The 15,328-nt window shown below is 43.4% G+C and overlaps 2 protein-coding genes across 2 annotated transcripts; both read right to left on the bottom strand.

Moving 5' to 3' along the window:
• Positions 1-265: 265 nt before the first annotated feature.
• Positions 266-4,714, bottom strand: LOC100832197 (probable anion transporter 4, chloroplastic). The gene is made up of 11 exons (XM_003578645.3): positions 4,422-4,714; positions 3,412-3,962; positions 3,217-3,324; positions 2,879-3,034; positions 2,273-2,488; positions 1,941-2,150; positions 1,701-1,838; positions 1,495-1,596; positions 1,314-1,379; positions 1,098-1,182; positions 266-1,019 (listed from the first exon to the last, which is right to left on the bottom strand). Exons 1-11 carry the CDS (start codon positions 4,474-4,476, stop codon positions 922-924), a joined length of 1,785 nt encoding a protein of 594 aa, XP_003578693.1. The 5' UTR covers positions 4,477-4,714; the 3' UTR covers positions 266-921.
• A 306-nt stretch (positions 4,715-5,020) lies between these two features.
• LOC100827514 lies at positions 5,021-14,864 on the bottom strand. The gene is made up of 18 exons (XM_024454656.1): positions 14,534-14,864; positions 14,299-14,417; positions 14,057-14,193; positions 13,520-13,564; positions 12,878-12,931; positions 12,681-12,785; positions 12,382-12,594; positions 12,199-12,284; positions 11,174-12,054; positions 10,832-10,887; positions 8,766-8,904; positions 8,456-8,687; positions 7,616-7,695; positions 7,041-7,194; positions 6,866-6,944; positions 6,209-6,293; positions 6,013-6,059; positions 5,021-5,391 (listed from the first exon to the last, which is right to left on the bottom strand). The coding sequence occupies exons 1-18, from the start codon at positions 14,536-14,538 to the stop codon at positions 5,233-5,235; spliced, it is 2,676 nt and encodes an 891-aa protein (XP_024310424.1). The 5' UTR covers positions 14,539-14,864; the 3' UTR covers positions 5,021-5,232.
• Positions 14,865-15,328: the final 464 nt, after the last annotated feature.

Genomic DNA, 15,328 nt, shown 5'->3' with positions numbered 1-15,328 from the left:
ACAACAGCGTAGAGATTTTCACATGCAAGTTGTACTTCTGTTGTATGGTTGGTGAGAAGTTATCTCACAGAAAAGAAAAATGAAAGAAGAAAAAGGGCCAGATAGAAAATTTCCAATATATGTAAATACTTTTCATGTACTCCAAGGATTTGACCTCTGCGATCAAAATATTATTTCTTAGATTTTGGTGTACGCAAGCACAATTGTGCCCATCTTTGAAATCGATCTTCTAACAACTCATTTGAAATCAACTTTTCCAACGAGATAGAGAATACCATACAGGGTACCAACTGATTGTTATTCGGTGGTTCAGCAAAAGTCACCGTTTTACAGGCACTAATATACTTTAAAACATCGCCACTGTCATGTGATATAACCATACAGCGTACGCAAAAAATAACATATCGCAAATCAACGAAAAAACAAAACCAGTCTTCCCCCAAAATGCTTGCTTAGTACATGAATTTGGCAGTAGCTGCATCTCCCTACTCAAAAGCAAGCCGAAACATGGTTAGTTCATCGATTTTAGCAAAATACAAGGCCATGAGGAATTCTTTGTTCGGTGCAAGAAGCTGAAACAGGTAGCTTGAACTTCTCTGGAAATAGGTGCAAGCCTGGGGATTGGTGCAAATAGTGGTATTCCCTTGGTGCGGCTGCTTTTACTGTCGCAGAAGTTCTTCTGTTCCAAGTCAACTATCTTCAATACACAGACCAATTTTCTCTGCCCATCGAGCACTTTAGTTGCTATTCATTCCTTTCATACTCCAGATATCAAATGCAGCTATATCTCTTGCTAAAAGAAGAGAGTTTTGTTTCCAGGTATCTCTCCCTCTACAAGAGGGCTTTACTTCTTGTGTACACCAAAAAGACATCAGCAAAATCAGCTATATCTGTATAGCGGCATATAAGAACATCCACAGCTTACTCAAGAATTCTCTCTCCCGTTGAAAAGACATTCCACACCACCGTTCCTACCAAGTACAGTACAACAGCCACCTGAAACACACTATCCCAAGAACCTGGAAGTGGCATAGAAGGAAGTTAGCATAGTCCATAGAAAGGCATTGCATATTCTGTGACTGACAACCGGACTTCACCTTTCTGAAGAATGTAGCCAGTGGCAGCAGTACCAAAAACTCCTGCAAGCACGCCAGCAGTGTTCGACAGCCCGAGAAGCACCCCCTGCAGTTTTGTGGGACCTTGTCTAGTTAGATGCAATTATCAATCGCAAGCCTAAAGGAGCAACTAAACACCAAGTTATTATCTGAACTGGAGAACACAAAGTGTAGTGAAAATTCACATGAGGACATTACCGCGTAACGTGGTCCTATATCCTGGTGATTTGAGTACAGCCCAGACTGTGAAAAAGCATCACTTCCCTGGCAAAGAATTGGACACGAATATCAGCAGGCAGTTATAGCACATCATTTATAGTATTATCAGATTGCAGAAGCTACTTATGAACTCCTATGAGTGCCAATCATCAATCCAGACCTGGCTGCATGCCATACACAACACGGCCATGGCCGGGGTACGGACTTTGCTCAGTAGTGTCAAGAAGAAGGCTGGTCCAAGAAAACCAATAGATTGCATGATCTGCAGAAACACGTTACAGAAGTATGTCAAAATTGGCATCCATGCGCATAATTTTTGGCCAAAAATCCATACAGGAAACAAGAGGTTACTGAAATTGAACTTACCTTACGAACGTTTGTTATTGAAATCCCTTTTGCAACAAGGGTGTCGGCTATCCAGCCACCAATATTTGCAAATACAGCCATTGTCAGCCATGGCAAGACACACAAAAGCCCGGACTCGGTAAGATTGAACTTCAGAACCTGGATCAAATCATTTGGTGAGTATAACTTGATATGGTCTCCTTGGCTGATACGAGCAATGATGAATTGATGATTGCCAAACACTTGACACAATAAAATTACCTGATTGTAGTACGTGGGCATCCATGTCAGGAGAATGAATGTTCCCCAGTTATGGCAAAAATGGGATATTATGAGAGCCCATACTGGCGCCTTCGATAGGATTAACCTCCACGGTATGGAGGTAACAGGCTCCTTTATGGTATTACCACCAAGTATGTGTCTCTTTTCAGCTTCGCTTATTTCCGGATCTTCACTCGGAGAGCTGCGTGCCTAATTAAGAATGGACTAGCAATTAGATGAAGAACAAGGATGGGTATCTAAAAGTGAAAAGAACATCAACAAGTAAAAATTATAGTAAATGACCACTAGAACAAAGAACTGGTATATCTTACTTTGCGTAGCCACAGTGCGAACCAAATGCTTCCCAGGGACCCAAATGCATAAAAAACAGAAGGCCAGCCGAATTTGCTTATCAAGAAAGGTGAAAAGGCAAGGCCAGTAACTGAACCAAGGTACATTCCACTGTATACTAATGCAAGAGATCTGCTCCTTTCTGAAACCGGGATCCATTTGGAAAGAATGTTGTTCATAGCTGGCATGGCAACACCCTGTCAAACCATAGATATAAGAAAATAATCAAAACAGAAGCCAAAAAGAAATACCTTACAATGTATTCCCTCCGATCGTAAATTGTTGTCGTTGTTTTAGTGTTGCAACAAGCAACTTGATTTCTTAAAAACGCTTGCAGTATTAATAATTTCAAGAAACTGATATAGATATGAAGTTTCACCAAAGTACTTGATGATCCAGAGAAGATGTTGACATAGCTTATCCTTCGGTACATACTTTGTCACGATGCAAAATTTTAAGAACCATATGCGCATTTTGCAGAAGCTACTCTCCTAAAGAAATCATGGCCCACCATTTTAAGGAATATGCTGTATATGCATCTGATGAATAGCAAAAAGTAATGTAGAGTGACAGCGGAAGACATCAACCTCGCCAATCCCCATGAAAGCACGCACAATCAGTAAGCACGGAAGGCCAATCTTGGCAGCAATGGGTGTAAGAACTGTTGCAATAGACCACCATACAACCCCAAATCCCAGAACTACCTTGCCACCAAACCGGTCAGCCCAAATGCCTCCAAGAATCTACATCACAAATGTAGAAAATCAAGTGCCTGTTTTTTAGATAAACGGGACATCAAGGACAGTACCCAGTTACATTTAGTCAAAACTGATAACTAAAATAAAGTATCGGTGGTTGCATATGAAAATGCACACCAACAAACTAAATCAGAGCAAAATTTGTACGTACAATAATAGTAATGCACCTGAGTGAGAAGGTAGCCCCAAAAGAAAGAAGACTGGATTAAGCCAACGGTTGCTGGACTCCAGCCGAACTCCGCTGACATTGGAAGGATCGCGATACTCATATTGACCTGGCAGAATTAGCAAATGGTCAGTATTCATACAGCAGGCTTAAGCTCAATTATTGCAACCAGATACATCTGCAACTACTAACTCACGCGATCCATGTTGCAAAGTAGGAATGAAAAGAAGCACAGGAGAACAATTGCCCAGCGCTTCGGGAACTGTTGCCACCAGGGAGAAACCTCATTTGCATCTCCAACCAGAACCGCCTCAGCAGGGACATCAGAAGGGCTCAATGGCGACCCGGTTATCTCAAACTGTTCAGCTTTGCAGTCAGCTCGCGTTCTGATCGGTATTCTGTACTCAGGCTGCACACAAGCGCTCTCCAATCTAGTGAAATTCTCCCACCTCCTTGGTTTCTGCCAACCACTGTTTACTGGATCTGAAGACAGGAAGCACTCGACCCTCGACAGAACTCTCTTCTTCAGGCTTGCATTGCAAAACCTCATGGTTAAATAGTCCCTAGAAGAGTTGACGAGTGGCTGCTGAATCTGGCCAGAAAGTTGTTCTAGTCTTGCCGTTTCAGTCCTGTAGGCTAGGAAAAGGGTGCTCCTAGTAATATGCCGGCCACTTCTTTCTCCGGGAAGTAAGGAACATGCACACCTGTTCTGTGGTGATGTACAATGCTTCATCTCATGCTGCTTTCCTGTAAAACCACACCAGTCACCACAAGGATTATAATTTCAATAGATTACTTCTCATGGCATTTGAGGTTGCAAATTATTCAGGTAGAGTGATGAATGGTAGGCGAGGAAGGGTGTAAAATTCAATACAGCATTTATAAAAGTAAATCCTGGTTTGCTTGTTCTGAAGCATCGATCTTTTTGTAAATTCCTAAGGGAATCCATTGCCCTCTAATGGAACAAGTGTCGATCTAGCTAATATGTTATTACTGTGCCATCTTACGGTAGCTGCAGCTAGCTAATCTACTGCCACCCAGACCCAAAAGGAAATCAATAGATAAAAGAACCCCCCAGCTGCCTATGCAGAATCACTCGCTATGCTGCAGTAGCTTAGAAAAAAGAAAGGCCAAGAAGAAACACCGACCAAACATGGAAAAAGAACTAGAAATATTTAATCCGTGAGGAATGTGGAGTTGGAGTACCTGAGAAGAGTGGAGAGGCAAAGGCTCTACTGGAGAGCATGGCCCCCATAGCCATGGCCAAGGCAAGTCGATAGGTCCAGGCAATAAACAGGCCGGTGGCGAGCGAGCAAGAAGGACAAGCAGAGGAATCTCTCTCAGGCAGGTCTGCTCTCAGGGGAGAGGAGTACTCTATCCTAGCCTTGCCGGTCTCTCTTGCTCTCGATCTCTCGCTCTTGAAGGCTTGAAGCAAGGAAGAGCGGAGAAGGTGAGACGAGAGGTCGACGTGCGGATAAGTGGACTCACCTCCGCTCTTCCTCAAAAGCGCGAAAAGACCAGGACGGGTAAATCTCTCTCTCTCTCAGGCATCCGTACGGACGGCTAGCGTCTGCCCACGTAGGCCGGCGCTCCATGGTCTCCTAGCCGTCCGATCTCAGCACGTTCGCTGTCAGTGGCTCCGAGCAGGTACGCCGAGGTCGGGCCACTGGCGTGTCCCGTTCTGAATCACGGGGCCTTCCTAAAGGAGGCACTGACCAGTGGGCCCAGTATACGCTGGCTCGCAGAACTGGACAAAAGTCCTGTGTTAGATTCAGAAGCGCATAAAAGTATCTCACAACCAGACATGGAGCATATTCACTAGGCTCACAGATTCCATTCACAAGATAAAATTCAGAGACCATCTTTGGGTGTGCATCACAACACGATTCAGAGGACCATGTTTCATCCCATCTGTATCAGATTTCAGGCACACTCCGTGTGTGTTTTTTACTATCAGCGTCAGCTGTTGTACATTGCATTGTTTTCCTACCATCAGTCATCTCTGAGGTAGCATCAATCAGGTGACGAGCTCGATGCTGAAGTCCCAGAGCTTCTTTGCCATCTCCATGTCCTTGGCCTTCTCGCTCGGCTCGTACAGGTTGCTGTCGCTGAAGTACTTCCCTGATACACCCTTCACATCCGGGTGCAGCGCGACGTAGCAGGTTGTCGCCGCGCCCTGTTGACCATAGAAACCCGAGACTGGTGCGTCTGAGATCCAGGCAGCAAGGTAGATTGGAGGAATGCAACACCCGTGTAATGGCGAAATAAAGAAATGACTACTGGCCGCTGACTCTTTGCATAACCTTTAACAAATGACTAGGTGAGATCTAGATTTCCACTATCAGTATAGTAGTCATCTTGCAGAGACCATACACGCTAAACTAGGATGTTAAATTTAGGGACCTGGGGAGGCAGCAGACCAATTGACGGTCCCTAGATTTGCTAGGTCTAGGGACAAGAGTGGTCTAACTATCAATCTCTGTAGACTGTACTGCAAAACTAACAATACCTATGTGGCTATGCCACTTCCAGCAAATTTAAAAGCATCCTGGTGTCCCTTCAAAATATAAAAACCTCATGGACTAAGGGTCCAAATTGGTGATGTGTAGAGATAGTGGCATAGCAACTTAGCAAAACATGATCGGCCCAATATGATGACGATTGACAAAGCCATATTATAATATGGGATGCTACATTTATTTCATTTTTTCTATCTCTCTTTAGCATGATGCAGTCTTTGTAATATTGTAAAATGGGGGAGATCACCCCCGAGGTTGAACACAGTGCAGAAGTGTACCTGTTGAGCATTTTTCAGCACCAATTTACCAAGTGTCCGATGGAGAACTGCGTATATGATATAATGATGAAATCAGTGATTACAATTCCAAAGGAAGCTCTTAACCATGGAGAACTAATTTTTACCCACAAGAAACATGAATCAAGAAACTTTTATGAAAGCAGGAGCACTGAATATCTGCTAAGTATATATATACCATCGATGATACTGTGGTGGCGAAGAAGGTTCGTGATGATAGATCCAGGATGGAGAGAGTTTGCAGTGATGTTAACACCCTCTTCCTGACAGACAAAATGGGCATATTATGAATCATGATTTGGCATACTTGGGCTCAAAGAAAGCTATGCAACATAAATACGAACTTAAAACAAAACAAAAAACAGTCAAGAGCAATCAGTTATAAAAAATCCAGCACACTAGCCCTACAGGGTTGGATGCAGATTTTTGTTCTCCAACTTTTTTAGACCCAGACAAACAGGAAAAATGGAAACATGTGATGAAAGATTGCATGGGACAACACATCACCTTTCTTTCATTTCAGCAAATGGTGCATTTTAAAGTTAAGCGGCAAACCTCTTAGAAAAGAGTGTAACTGACGTTGTTAGCTAGCACAACTGCACAAGTACTCCTGTGGGAACAAACACGGACATATACCATGCTGGACTTAACAAACTCGAAATAATGTGTGTGCAGACATGGTACAATGACAATATTACACAAAACAAATCTAATAGATGGACACACATTTGAAGAAAGCACTTGGATGGTTTTGGTTTTAATATATTTATACTGTCGTAATCTTTCCTACAGTTTTCAGTCAAAAAAGAAAGCATTTGGATGGAACGAGGCAAACCTTGAATCTCTTAGCAAGTTCATTAGCATGCAAAATATTTGCAAGCTTTGACTGCCCATATGCTCCAATAGTGCCATACCTGCACAGCACAAGATTGAATTGCAAGTGACTCAATTTGTCTTCAAATAAAGTAAAATGCAGGGGAAAACATACTAAGTGCATGATAATTACATACTCAGACTCATCATTTATCTTGGTAAAACGGATGCCTTCCTGGTACGCAAACCTGTGCCCCTCTGATGACACATTAACAATTCTTCCTTCCACATTTGATTCACGAGAAGTCTTCTTCATGGTCTCCAACAGAAGATGTGTCAAAAGAAAATGCCCTGAATATTATGACACGGGAGTCAAGTTTACTATATCAGTTTCCCTAATCATCATGTGTGAAAACTTTCAGGGTTTCATCTAAGAGAAAGAGTTGGGTTGGGTGAAGTAGAAATTGCAACTGTCTGTTGAGATAAATTTGCAGATTTTGAACTGCTATAGTAGCAAATACGTTTAGCATAATTGGTGGTCATAGGGTTCAGAAGGGCCAGGGAGCCTATGAATATGAAGACATTAAGATACCAGTCAGACTATTGGTAAGGCAGACACCATACAAATTTCATCTAGAAGGATGAAAAGTCAACCTCACTGCTCAGGGAGTGCCACTGGAAACAATACTGACAACACTAACTGAAGTGTTTTAAATCAGGGTACATAACTGGTTCATCGGCTAGTGAAGTACATGGGAGTTCATAATCATACCAACATGGTTAGTTGCAAACTGCATCTCAATGCCATCCTTTGAGAGGGAGAAAGGAGTTGCCATTATTCCTGCATTGTTGCTGCCAGAGAAAGCATCATGTAATCAGGGAATACCATGAGCTGTTAAAGTACAGTTCAACAAATGTGCAAGCGAGCAAGCATGAAAATAGTAGACTTAAATACACAAGGTCTGTTCTTAAAATAATCAAGGTCTGTTCTTAAAATAATGCGCCGGATCAGATTGTTGAAGGAAGGTACCAGTAGGCAGTAGCATACTCTTCTATCCAGGATTAAGTGTTGTGAAGCAGAAGTGTCATAGCTATGCAGGGCATTCACTAGACTGTTATAATCCTACAGAATGAACTCATATAATCAATCACCCCTCCATTAAGTTGTCCATTCCTCTAACCTCCTTAAAACTAGTAATTGTCCTGAAACCTGAACTAAACCCGTTGTCCATTCCTATAACCTCTTTCAAATTAGTTTTTTTTGAGGAATTTCAAATTAGTAATTGTCCTGAAGCCTGAACTAAATCCACTTGATGTCATGGAAATGTCCTGAAACTATCTGCACACAGCTATTTGCACTCGAAGCAATCAGCGACCTCACTGCTGGAGTACTTTTTGTAGCAGAGATTTCAGGTCGAATGGGTGAAATTGCATTAAATCTACCAGTACAACCCCTCTGAAGGACTGATCGTAACCTATGAGCTATTTAACACCTTGAGAGGTCCACCGGGAGGGAGTTTTCACGAATATGAATGGAAGTAGCAAGTAGGTGAGAACTAAAAGTAGGGGAAGATGCCTCTAAAAAAAAGTAAGGGAAGATGAGGCGTAGTACACGAGGATGTTGAGCGGGAGGCCCTTGGCGGCGAAGTCGGCGGCGAACTTGCGGACGGAGGCCATGGAGGAGAGGTCGAGCTCCATGACGTCGAGGCTGGCGGCGGGCGTCTCGGCGAGGACGGCCTGGCGCACGGACTCGGCGGCGGCGAGGTTCCTGGCGGCCATGACGACGTGGGCCCCGCGCGCCGCCAGGACGCGCGTCGTCTCGACGCCGATCCCGCTGGACGCCCCTGGGATTGGATTGAACCGAGTGAGGGAGCAGCAGGGGTAAAGGGGAGAAACAGGTTTGTGAGGTGAGGGGGGCGTACCGGTGACGATGGCGGTGAGTCCGGAGGCGGAGAGGCCGGCGGTGACCTGGTCGGCGGTGGAGGTCCAGGAGAAGCCCGAGGCCCCCTTCCGGCTGAAGATCCACGACAACATCGTCTCTCTCCGGTGCCGATGAATCAATCAATCAACCAATCTCGCACGCAGGGGGAATGGGAGAGGAACTGTGGAAGTCGAGGAGGAGTCCACCACCGCCGTTGTGTTGTGCAGTTGTGAAGACTGTAGTGTTTGTTGTTGTCGACTCATCTCGTGAAGTCGTGTGTCATTGCAGGCAGACAGTTGTCGCTCGCTGGAGTCAATCACAATGCAGTGCGGTTGCCTCTTCTTGGAGCAACTGTGTCTTTCCATTCGGAGGATTTTCATGGAAATTTCGGACTATTACAAAGAACTTTTAGAAGAAATTATTTCCTACGTGTATGTTGCACTCACTCCGTTCTGAATTAACTGTGGTGGATTTTATACAAATCCACGACAGCTAATTCGGGACGGAGGGAGTAGTACGATCGTAATTCATGCTGAATTAATTGTAGTGGATTTTATACAAATCCACGGGACGGAGGTAGTAGTACGATCGTAGTTCATGCGGATTTTTACTGAAGATTTTCTCATGTTGCACGACCATTTAGAAACATTGTTTTTTTGTGTAATCAAATATTCTTTTTGTGCAATTGGATTGGACTTGCACACAGGTACTACTTGGAAAAGCCGTGTTTGCAGGTTGCAACCATCAAGTTCCACGAACTCGTTGTGATGTTCCGCTCCTTCTGTATCGAACTCGAAGCTTTGACAAATGACAATACCGAGGCTTAATGAACACCGACCAACCTGCGTGTTCCCTTCTTGTTTACCCCGTCCTGCCAAATCCAACACAGTAACCATTTTTGCATTAACTTTGAGGACTACTACAAGGATTTGAGATTCAGCAAGAAAAGTAGTAACAGGTGTGCAAAACTGCAAATACATGAGCTATGGAGATCCAAAATCGAATAACTTGACGGTACTTGTCAATATAAAGATAACTTGATGGTACTTTGGTACTCCCGGACCGGTATCTCTTGTCTCAAATTTGTCCAAATACGGATGCATCTCTGTGTAAAAAACGTCTAGATACATGTAATATTTCGACAAGTAATTTTGACCGGAGGGAGTGGTACTATTGACTTATAACTTGATGGTACTCTGGTACTATTGACTCATCGACCACGACAGAGTTCAGAAAGTCAGCAAGACTCGCCTGAATAAATGAACACGTGTGGCAAACTGGCAACCTCCGCCGAAATGATATTTTCACCTCACAATCGTAGCTTTAACTAAATTTGAATGCATCTATACATTAAATCATGTGTAGATATATCCAAATTTTGATAAACTTAAGACATTTTTTATTGGACGGAGGAGTAAAAAAGTTTCACTAGAAGTCGAAGTTACAAAAGAAATCCAGACAATTGTTTGAGTTATTTTATCGTTGTATACCATTAAATTTAATGCTAACAAATCAATAGTGGGCTTAGAGATATGACCATTGTATGAATTATTTTATCTTTGACTCTTGGTCACGTGGATAGTCCATACTGTCTCTAACATTGTGAATGTCCTTAGCATTGCCCCAACCTTCTCCTAGAAAGGAAGAGAAACACGTGATCAAAAGGAAACGCTCAGTTTTGTTTTCTTAATCTCAAACGAAATTTCTCAACAATGGTGATTGCTCCTGGGTTAGAGGAACCGCAAGACTGCGTACATCCCACACGAATGTTAAGAAAAGGAAACACAGCCTGTTGACACGCCTGTAACCCCAAAAACAAAGCGAAAATTTTACTGACCAAGGCATATGAATTCCAGTCATCTAGCGAAACCAGATCATACTACTACTAGTACTTACTCTGCCCACACAACCCTCTAATGCAATCCAGTATCAAGTCTAATACTCAACTGCGTCTTTTTCATCAATGCATGACCGCTTTGCTGGGCTAGCTCGTACTAGTATCCATCCAATGAGCTGGTGCTGAGCTGAATTCACATATTCGTTTACACCATTGAGGTGGTACTTTCAGTTTTCTGGACACAAAGCAAGCTTCACATGATCCCCAGTGATTGCTTCCTTCCATCCTGCCAAATACAACAGAATCATAAGCATGATAATTCGGCATTGATCTAGACAAGGAAAAAAATCAACATAAAATTTCCCTGATTTCAGTTAACAATCCACCACACTTGACCACTACATGCAGCTACCAGGTCAAGTTATTACTGAGAAATACTAAAGAGCAGTCACCATACGAAACACACCAAACAACTACAACATCAAGTTAATTTACTGATAGGAGAAGTTGTAAATATTGTATGAGATCACACTTTTAACGTTTGCAAATGGAACAACCAATAAGATGCTTACTTTGAGAAAGGAAGACCGACGCTTCTTTACTGGAAAACATGGTGCACCCTAAGTCTGCACCATCTGCCAACTGTGCCTTGCAGCAGCTTGAACCTCTTTCATCTGTAACAACACTGGAGGGAGAATGATTTTCTGCTGTCGGCGTAACATCACTATCATTAGAATCTTCATATCCATTTTCATCACGGCTGATTGGTTGCATCACCTTGACTACAGGATGGTTCAAATTAGATTCAGGGGTTGAGCAATCATTGGAATGCGGCAAGCTCTGCAAACATTGACCACCGTTGTCAATTGCAACACTTATAGACCCTATTAGCACTTGGGGCTTTTTGTCTGTGTTCAGAGCCATCCCATGGCCATCATCTACATCTAACTCAACTTGTGGGCACCGTTCTTCAATATCAGTTCGTACTTTCCATGCCCAGGTTTTGTTTCTATTTGACACTGCAGTGACATTTGGATCCCTATAACGTGAATGACGTACTGAAGATGGATGATTCGACGTAATAGCGGAACTTGGGACGGTGTCATCATGGAGAAGGTTTTCTAGCCTGTCAAGATTACCTATTGATACAGCTTGTTCCCTGAATACAACACCTGTATCCATTGCATGTCCTGAATCACAATTGGCATCTTCTACATTGAAAACATTACCCTCTGAAGGAATTGCTGTCGGCCATCGAAGATACCCTGTATCTTCTTGCTCATAAAGACTAGGACCTGAAGTATCATCAAGACTCTGAATCCCAGGAGAGCCTGTAACACCATCAACTATTTCAGGTAAATGGACCATGTCATCCTCGTCCTTGAGGTCTTTCAATCTCTGTACTTTCTGCCTCAGTTTCTTCATCCTTTTCCTTTCCATCATTTCAGCTTGCCTTCAAGTTATACAAGGACAGTTTAGACATAGGTCTCACAACAAAGTTGAATCAAATGATACTTCATTTATAAGCAATAAGCTGCCAAATCTTGGCTCCACAGCTTTGTGAAATTATAACATGTCAATGAGGTTAAGCAATTACCTTTTCTGAGCAGCTTCCTCTTCCTCGACAAGCAACTTCTGGCATCTTAATGCTTCAGCAGCCTTATCAGCAGACCATGCTTCGACCTATTGTTTTATATAGCCATACATTAAGATCCTAGAAACTCACTGCTAAAGGGTAAATGCACTAACATTCTTTTGCAGAATGGAAACACAATCTTACCAGCTTCTGCTCAAGCATGTAACTAGTGCATGCAACAACGTTTTTCAACTCGGTTGCAACTTTGTCAACCTCCCCATCAAATAAAAACTTTTGAATACAGGCAGTGTCAGCTGTGTTAGTACAAAGAAATGTATTCTCACTTGCTTCTTCGAGCATGCTAAATAGTTCATTTGATGAGATAGGCAGTCTTGAAGCTGTTGTTTGAATCAGGTCCTACAAAGGGGTGCAAAAGAAGTTTGGACATGATACTCAACATCAAATGCACGGTAAAGCAGTGATAATTTGGCTCAAAACCTTACCAGAAGTTCATTACCAGCTCTGGCGTATGCCAGTGGCAATGAAGCATACCCTGGCTTACACATCCATGATGACAATGCTGTTAAAATGGAAAAACCACTGATACCCTGAAGATGTATTTGTTAAACCATTAGATGTTTCAAAATACAAATTGATACATAAACTCGTATATTCTAGAGATCCAATCTATGATCATTACCTCTATAACCACATGCTCCAAGGACAAAACAGTTTGGGCCTGATCTACCGTGAGCTGAAGAGTATGACAAATTAATTCCAAGCAATGAGAAATGGTCCAGGTGTAGAACAGCATTTTAAATTATCATAACTATAAGGAGCTACTCCCTCTGTTCCATAATTCTTGTCGAAATATTACATGTATCTAAAATGCTGACCAAGTGCTAAAGAGCACAGGGACCACATAAGTGGTACTCCCTCCGTAAGTCAAATTAAATTAGCGGTGTGGTACTCCCTCCGTTCCATAATTCTTGTCGAAATATTACATGTATCTAGACACTTTTAGGAATAGATACATCCATTTTTGGTCAAATTTGAGACAAGAATTATGGAATGGAGGGAGTATTAGTTACTTCACAAGCACAGGGACCACATAAATATCCTTCATGGTGAAGGATAACCAATACAAAAAAAAACAAGACAAAAAATTGCAAGTGCTGGGCATTGGCATATCTTTCACATGAATAGTAAGAACTAAGGAACATATTGCTCCGTTCACATAGGTCACCGGTTACTGATCCATAATATGTGAGCAAGTTACTTTATTCAGTACATTATATTATTATGGCAGAGCATAAAAAGGCGATCACAGATTATAACTTACTTTATCCCAAAATGCAGCAACATGGTTTCTATTCTTCGGGAAATCCTACAGAGCATGAACAAATATGTCATGCCAATGTAGGGTAACAACTAACTAGGTGCACTGAATAGAAGGAAATGAAGATGACAGACAAATGGACTTGCATATCACAACCAACATTGCATGTCCACAGTTATATGTTTTAAAAAAAGAAAGCTTAGCAGAAGTTAATGACGACCCAACAACTTAAACACAAGGTGCCTAATAATCTTAGTGACTACTACTTGCTTGCTACGCTAGCTTTCGAATAGATTATCAGAACACATATTCTTCCAATTCACATCTTGACTGCTTATATAAATACATCATGCATGAACTGTCAGGCAAAAAAGGAAAGTGTACAAATGTCCGTCTACATGTTTTTTCAAATGGAGGCAAATTGCCTCGATCTATTAATTAAGCAGAATTTTTTTGCCCCTCTACATCTTAACACCCTTGTTGTCCAGTTAACGATTTTTTTTTCCGCCGAGTTGAATGGAAAAGGCACAAAATAACAACCTTGTCTATTTTGAGAGCTCGGCGATGAACACGTGTGTGCCGCCTAAAGGCGATCGACGAACAGAATTCCCTTGAACACTTGGCACACTTGGTCAGCTGCATCTTAGGGGGCGAAAACAACGGCCAGCCTGGAAGATCTGTGAGAAAGCACACAAACAGGGATGAAATTTCACCGGCACGTCCAGCAGCAGGATCTATCACTAGCGCATCATGCACGACTGAAACTACCTGGCACGACATACATTTTTCAGTCTCACCATTTGCCTTTGCGGCGGCTTGGGCGAGCGCGACGACAGCATCTGGGATCTTGAGAGGTTGGATTTGCCCGGATGTAGCCATGGTATTATCACTCAGTAGTGTGCTGCAAAAATACACCAAAAAATTTGGAGAGAAAATTGAACACGATCAGAGGCGGATCAGGAATTTCTGGAGGCCAGTGGGTTTGATGTAATCACTGGATGACGAGATGCCTGATACCTCATAACCCAAATGCCAAAAACTGCGGACGGGGTCGAGACGGCAGGGAGGCGATGTGGTGGATCGTGAACGGCGATGGCGGCGACACGAGGAGGAGTCGAGGGATGGAGGCGTCGGCGGTGACGCTGAGCTACGGCACGGCGGCAGCTCCTAGGGCGCGGAGATACTTTACAGCCGCATTGGGTCGTCGAATTGGGGAAGTCGGAAGAAGAAGAGGAAGAGGAATTCCTCGGAGAGAGATCCAGGGCCTTGCCTCTTGCGCGCACCTTGCCCCCTCCTATCCACCCTTCCTTTCTAATCCAACGGCAGCAGCTAATCACAGCACTAAACGAGCGCACGTGAGGGGCACGGAGAGAAACGGGAGTGCTTCGCCTGTCCTGCTGTTTCGCCGGACCTCGCCGCCAAATGAAGGGGCACCGGCGCCGGCCGCCGTCGCCGCCGCAGGGAAGAGTGTAGGCAAGCCCCTCTGCCACACGGTACGGCGAGGCAGCTGATCCACCCCGCGCCTCTGCTCCGACGCCCCACGCCGCTGCTCCGACCCGGCGCCGCCGGCTCCCCCTGCGACTACCCCGCGGCGCTGGCTTCTTTCTCCCCCCTGCGACCACTCGGCTCCAAGAAATCAATCCATCCGACAGCTCATTCACTTAACATTGAATTTCAGAACAGAGGAACAGAGGGACATATACATTCAGTTAACACTGAATGTCAGAACAGAGAAAACTGAGATTTTGTAGGTCTCTGAACAATTTCAATTTTGAAGCACTGAAATCTGTTCTTACATGCTAAATCAAGAAC

This window comes from Brachypodium distachyon, chromosome 4 (assembly GCF_000005505.3).
Source record: "Brachypodium distachyon strain Bd21 chromosome 4, Brachypodium_distachyon_v3.0, whole genome shotgun sequence".
NCBI lineage: Eukaryota > Viridiplantae > Streptophyta > Magnoliopsida > Poales > Poaceae > Brachypodium > Brachypodium distachyon.
The sequence above is the reverse complement of the archived record's forward strand: the minus strand, read 5'-3'. Positions and strand labels throughout refer to the sequence as shown.

Excerpts from the sequence above, each read along its gene's own strand:
- LOC100827514 (XM_024454656.1), bottom strand. Across the intron at positions 7,195-7,615 it reads GTTTGCAACTAACCATGTTG|GGCATTTTCTTTTGACACAT; the intron begins GTATGATTATGA and ends CATAATATTCAG. Across the intron at positions 6,945-7,040 it reads AAGATAAATGATGAGTCTGA|GTATGGCACTATTGGAGCAT; the intron begins GTATGTAATTAT and ends TGTGCTGTGCAG.
- LOC100832197 (XM_003578645.3), bottom strand. The coding sequence starts at position 4,476 with ATGGCTATGGGGGCCATGCTCTCCAGTAGAGCCTTTGCCTCTCCACTC. Across the intron at positions 1,839-1,940 it reads TGCCCACGTACTACAATCAG|GTTCTGAAGTTCAATCTTAC; the intron begins GTAATTTTATTG and ends GATTTGATCCAG. Across the intron at positions 1,380-1,494 it reads TGTGTATGGCATGCAGCCAG|GGAAGTGATGCTTTTTCACA; the intron begins GTCTGGATTGAT and ends ATTCTTTGCCAG.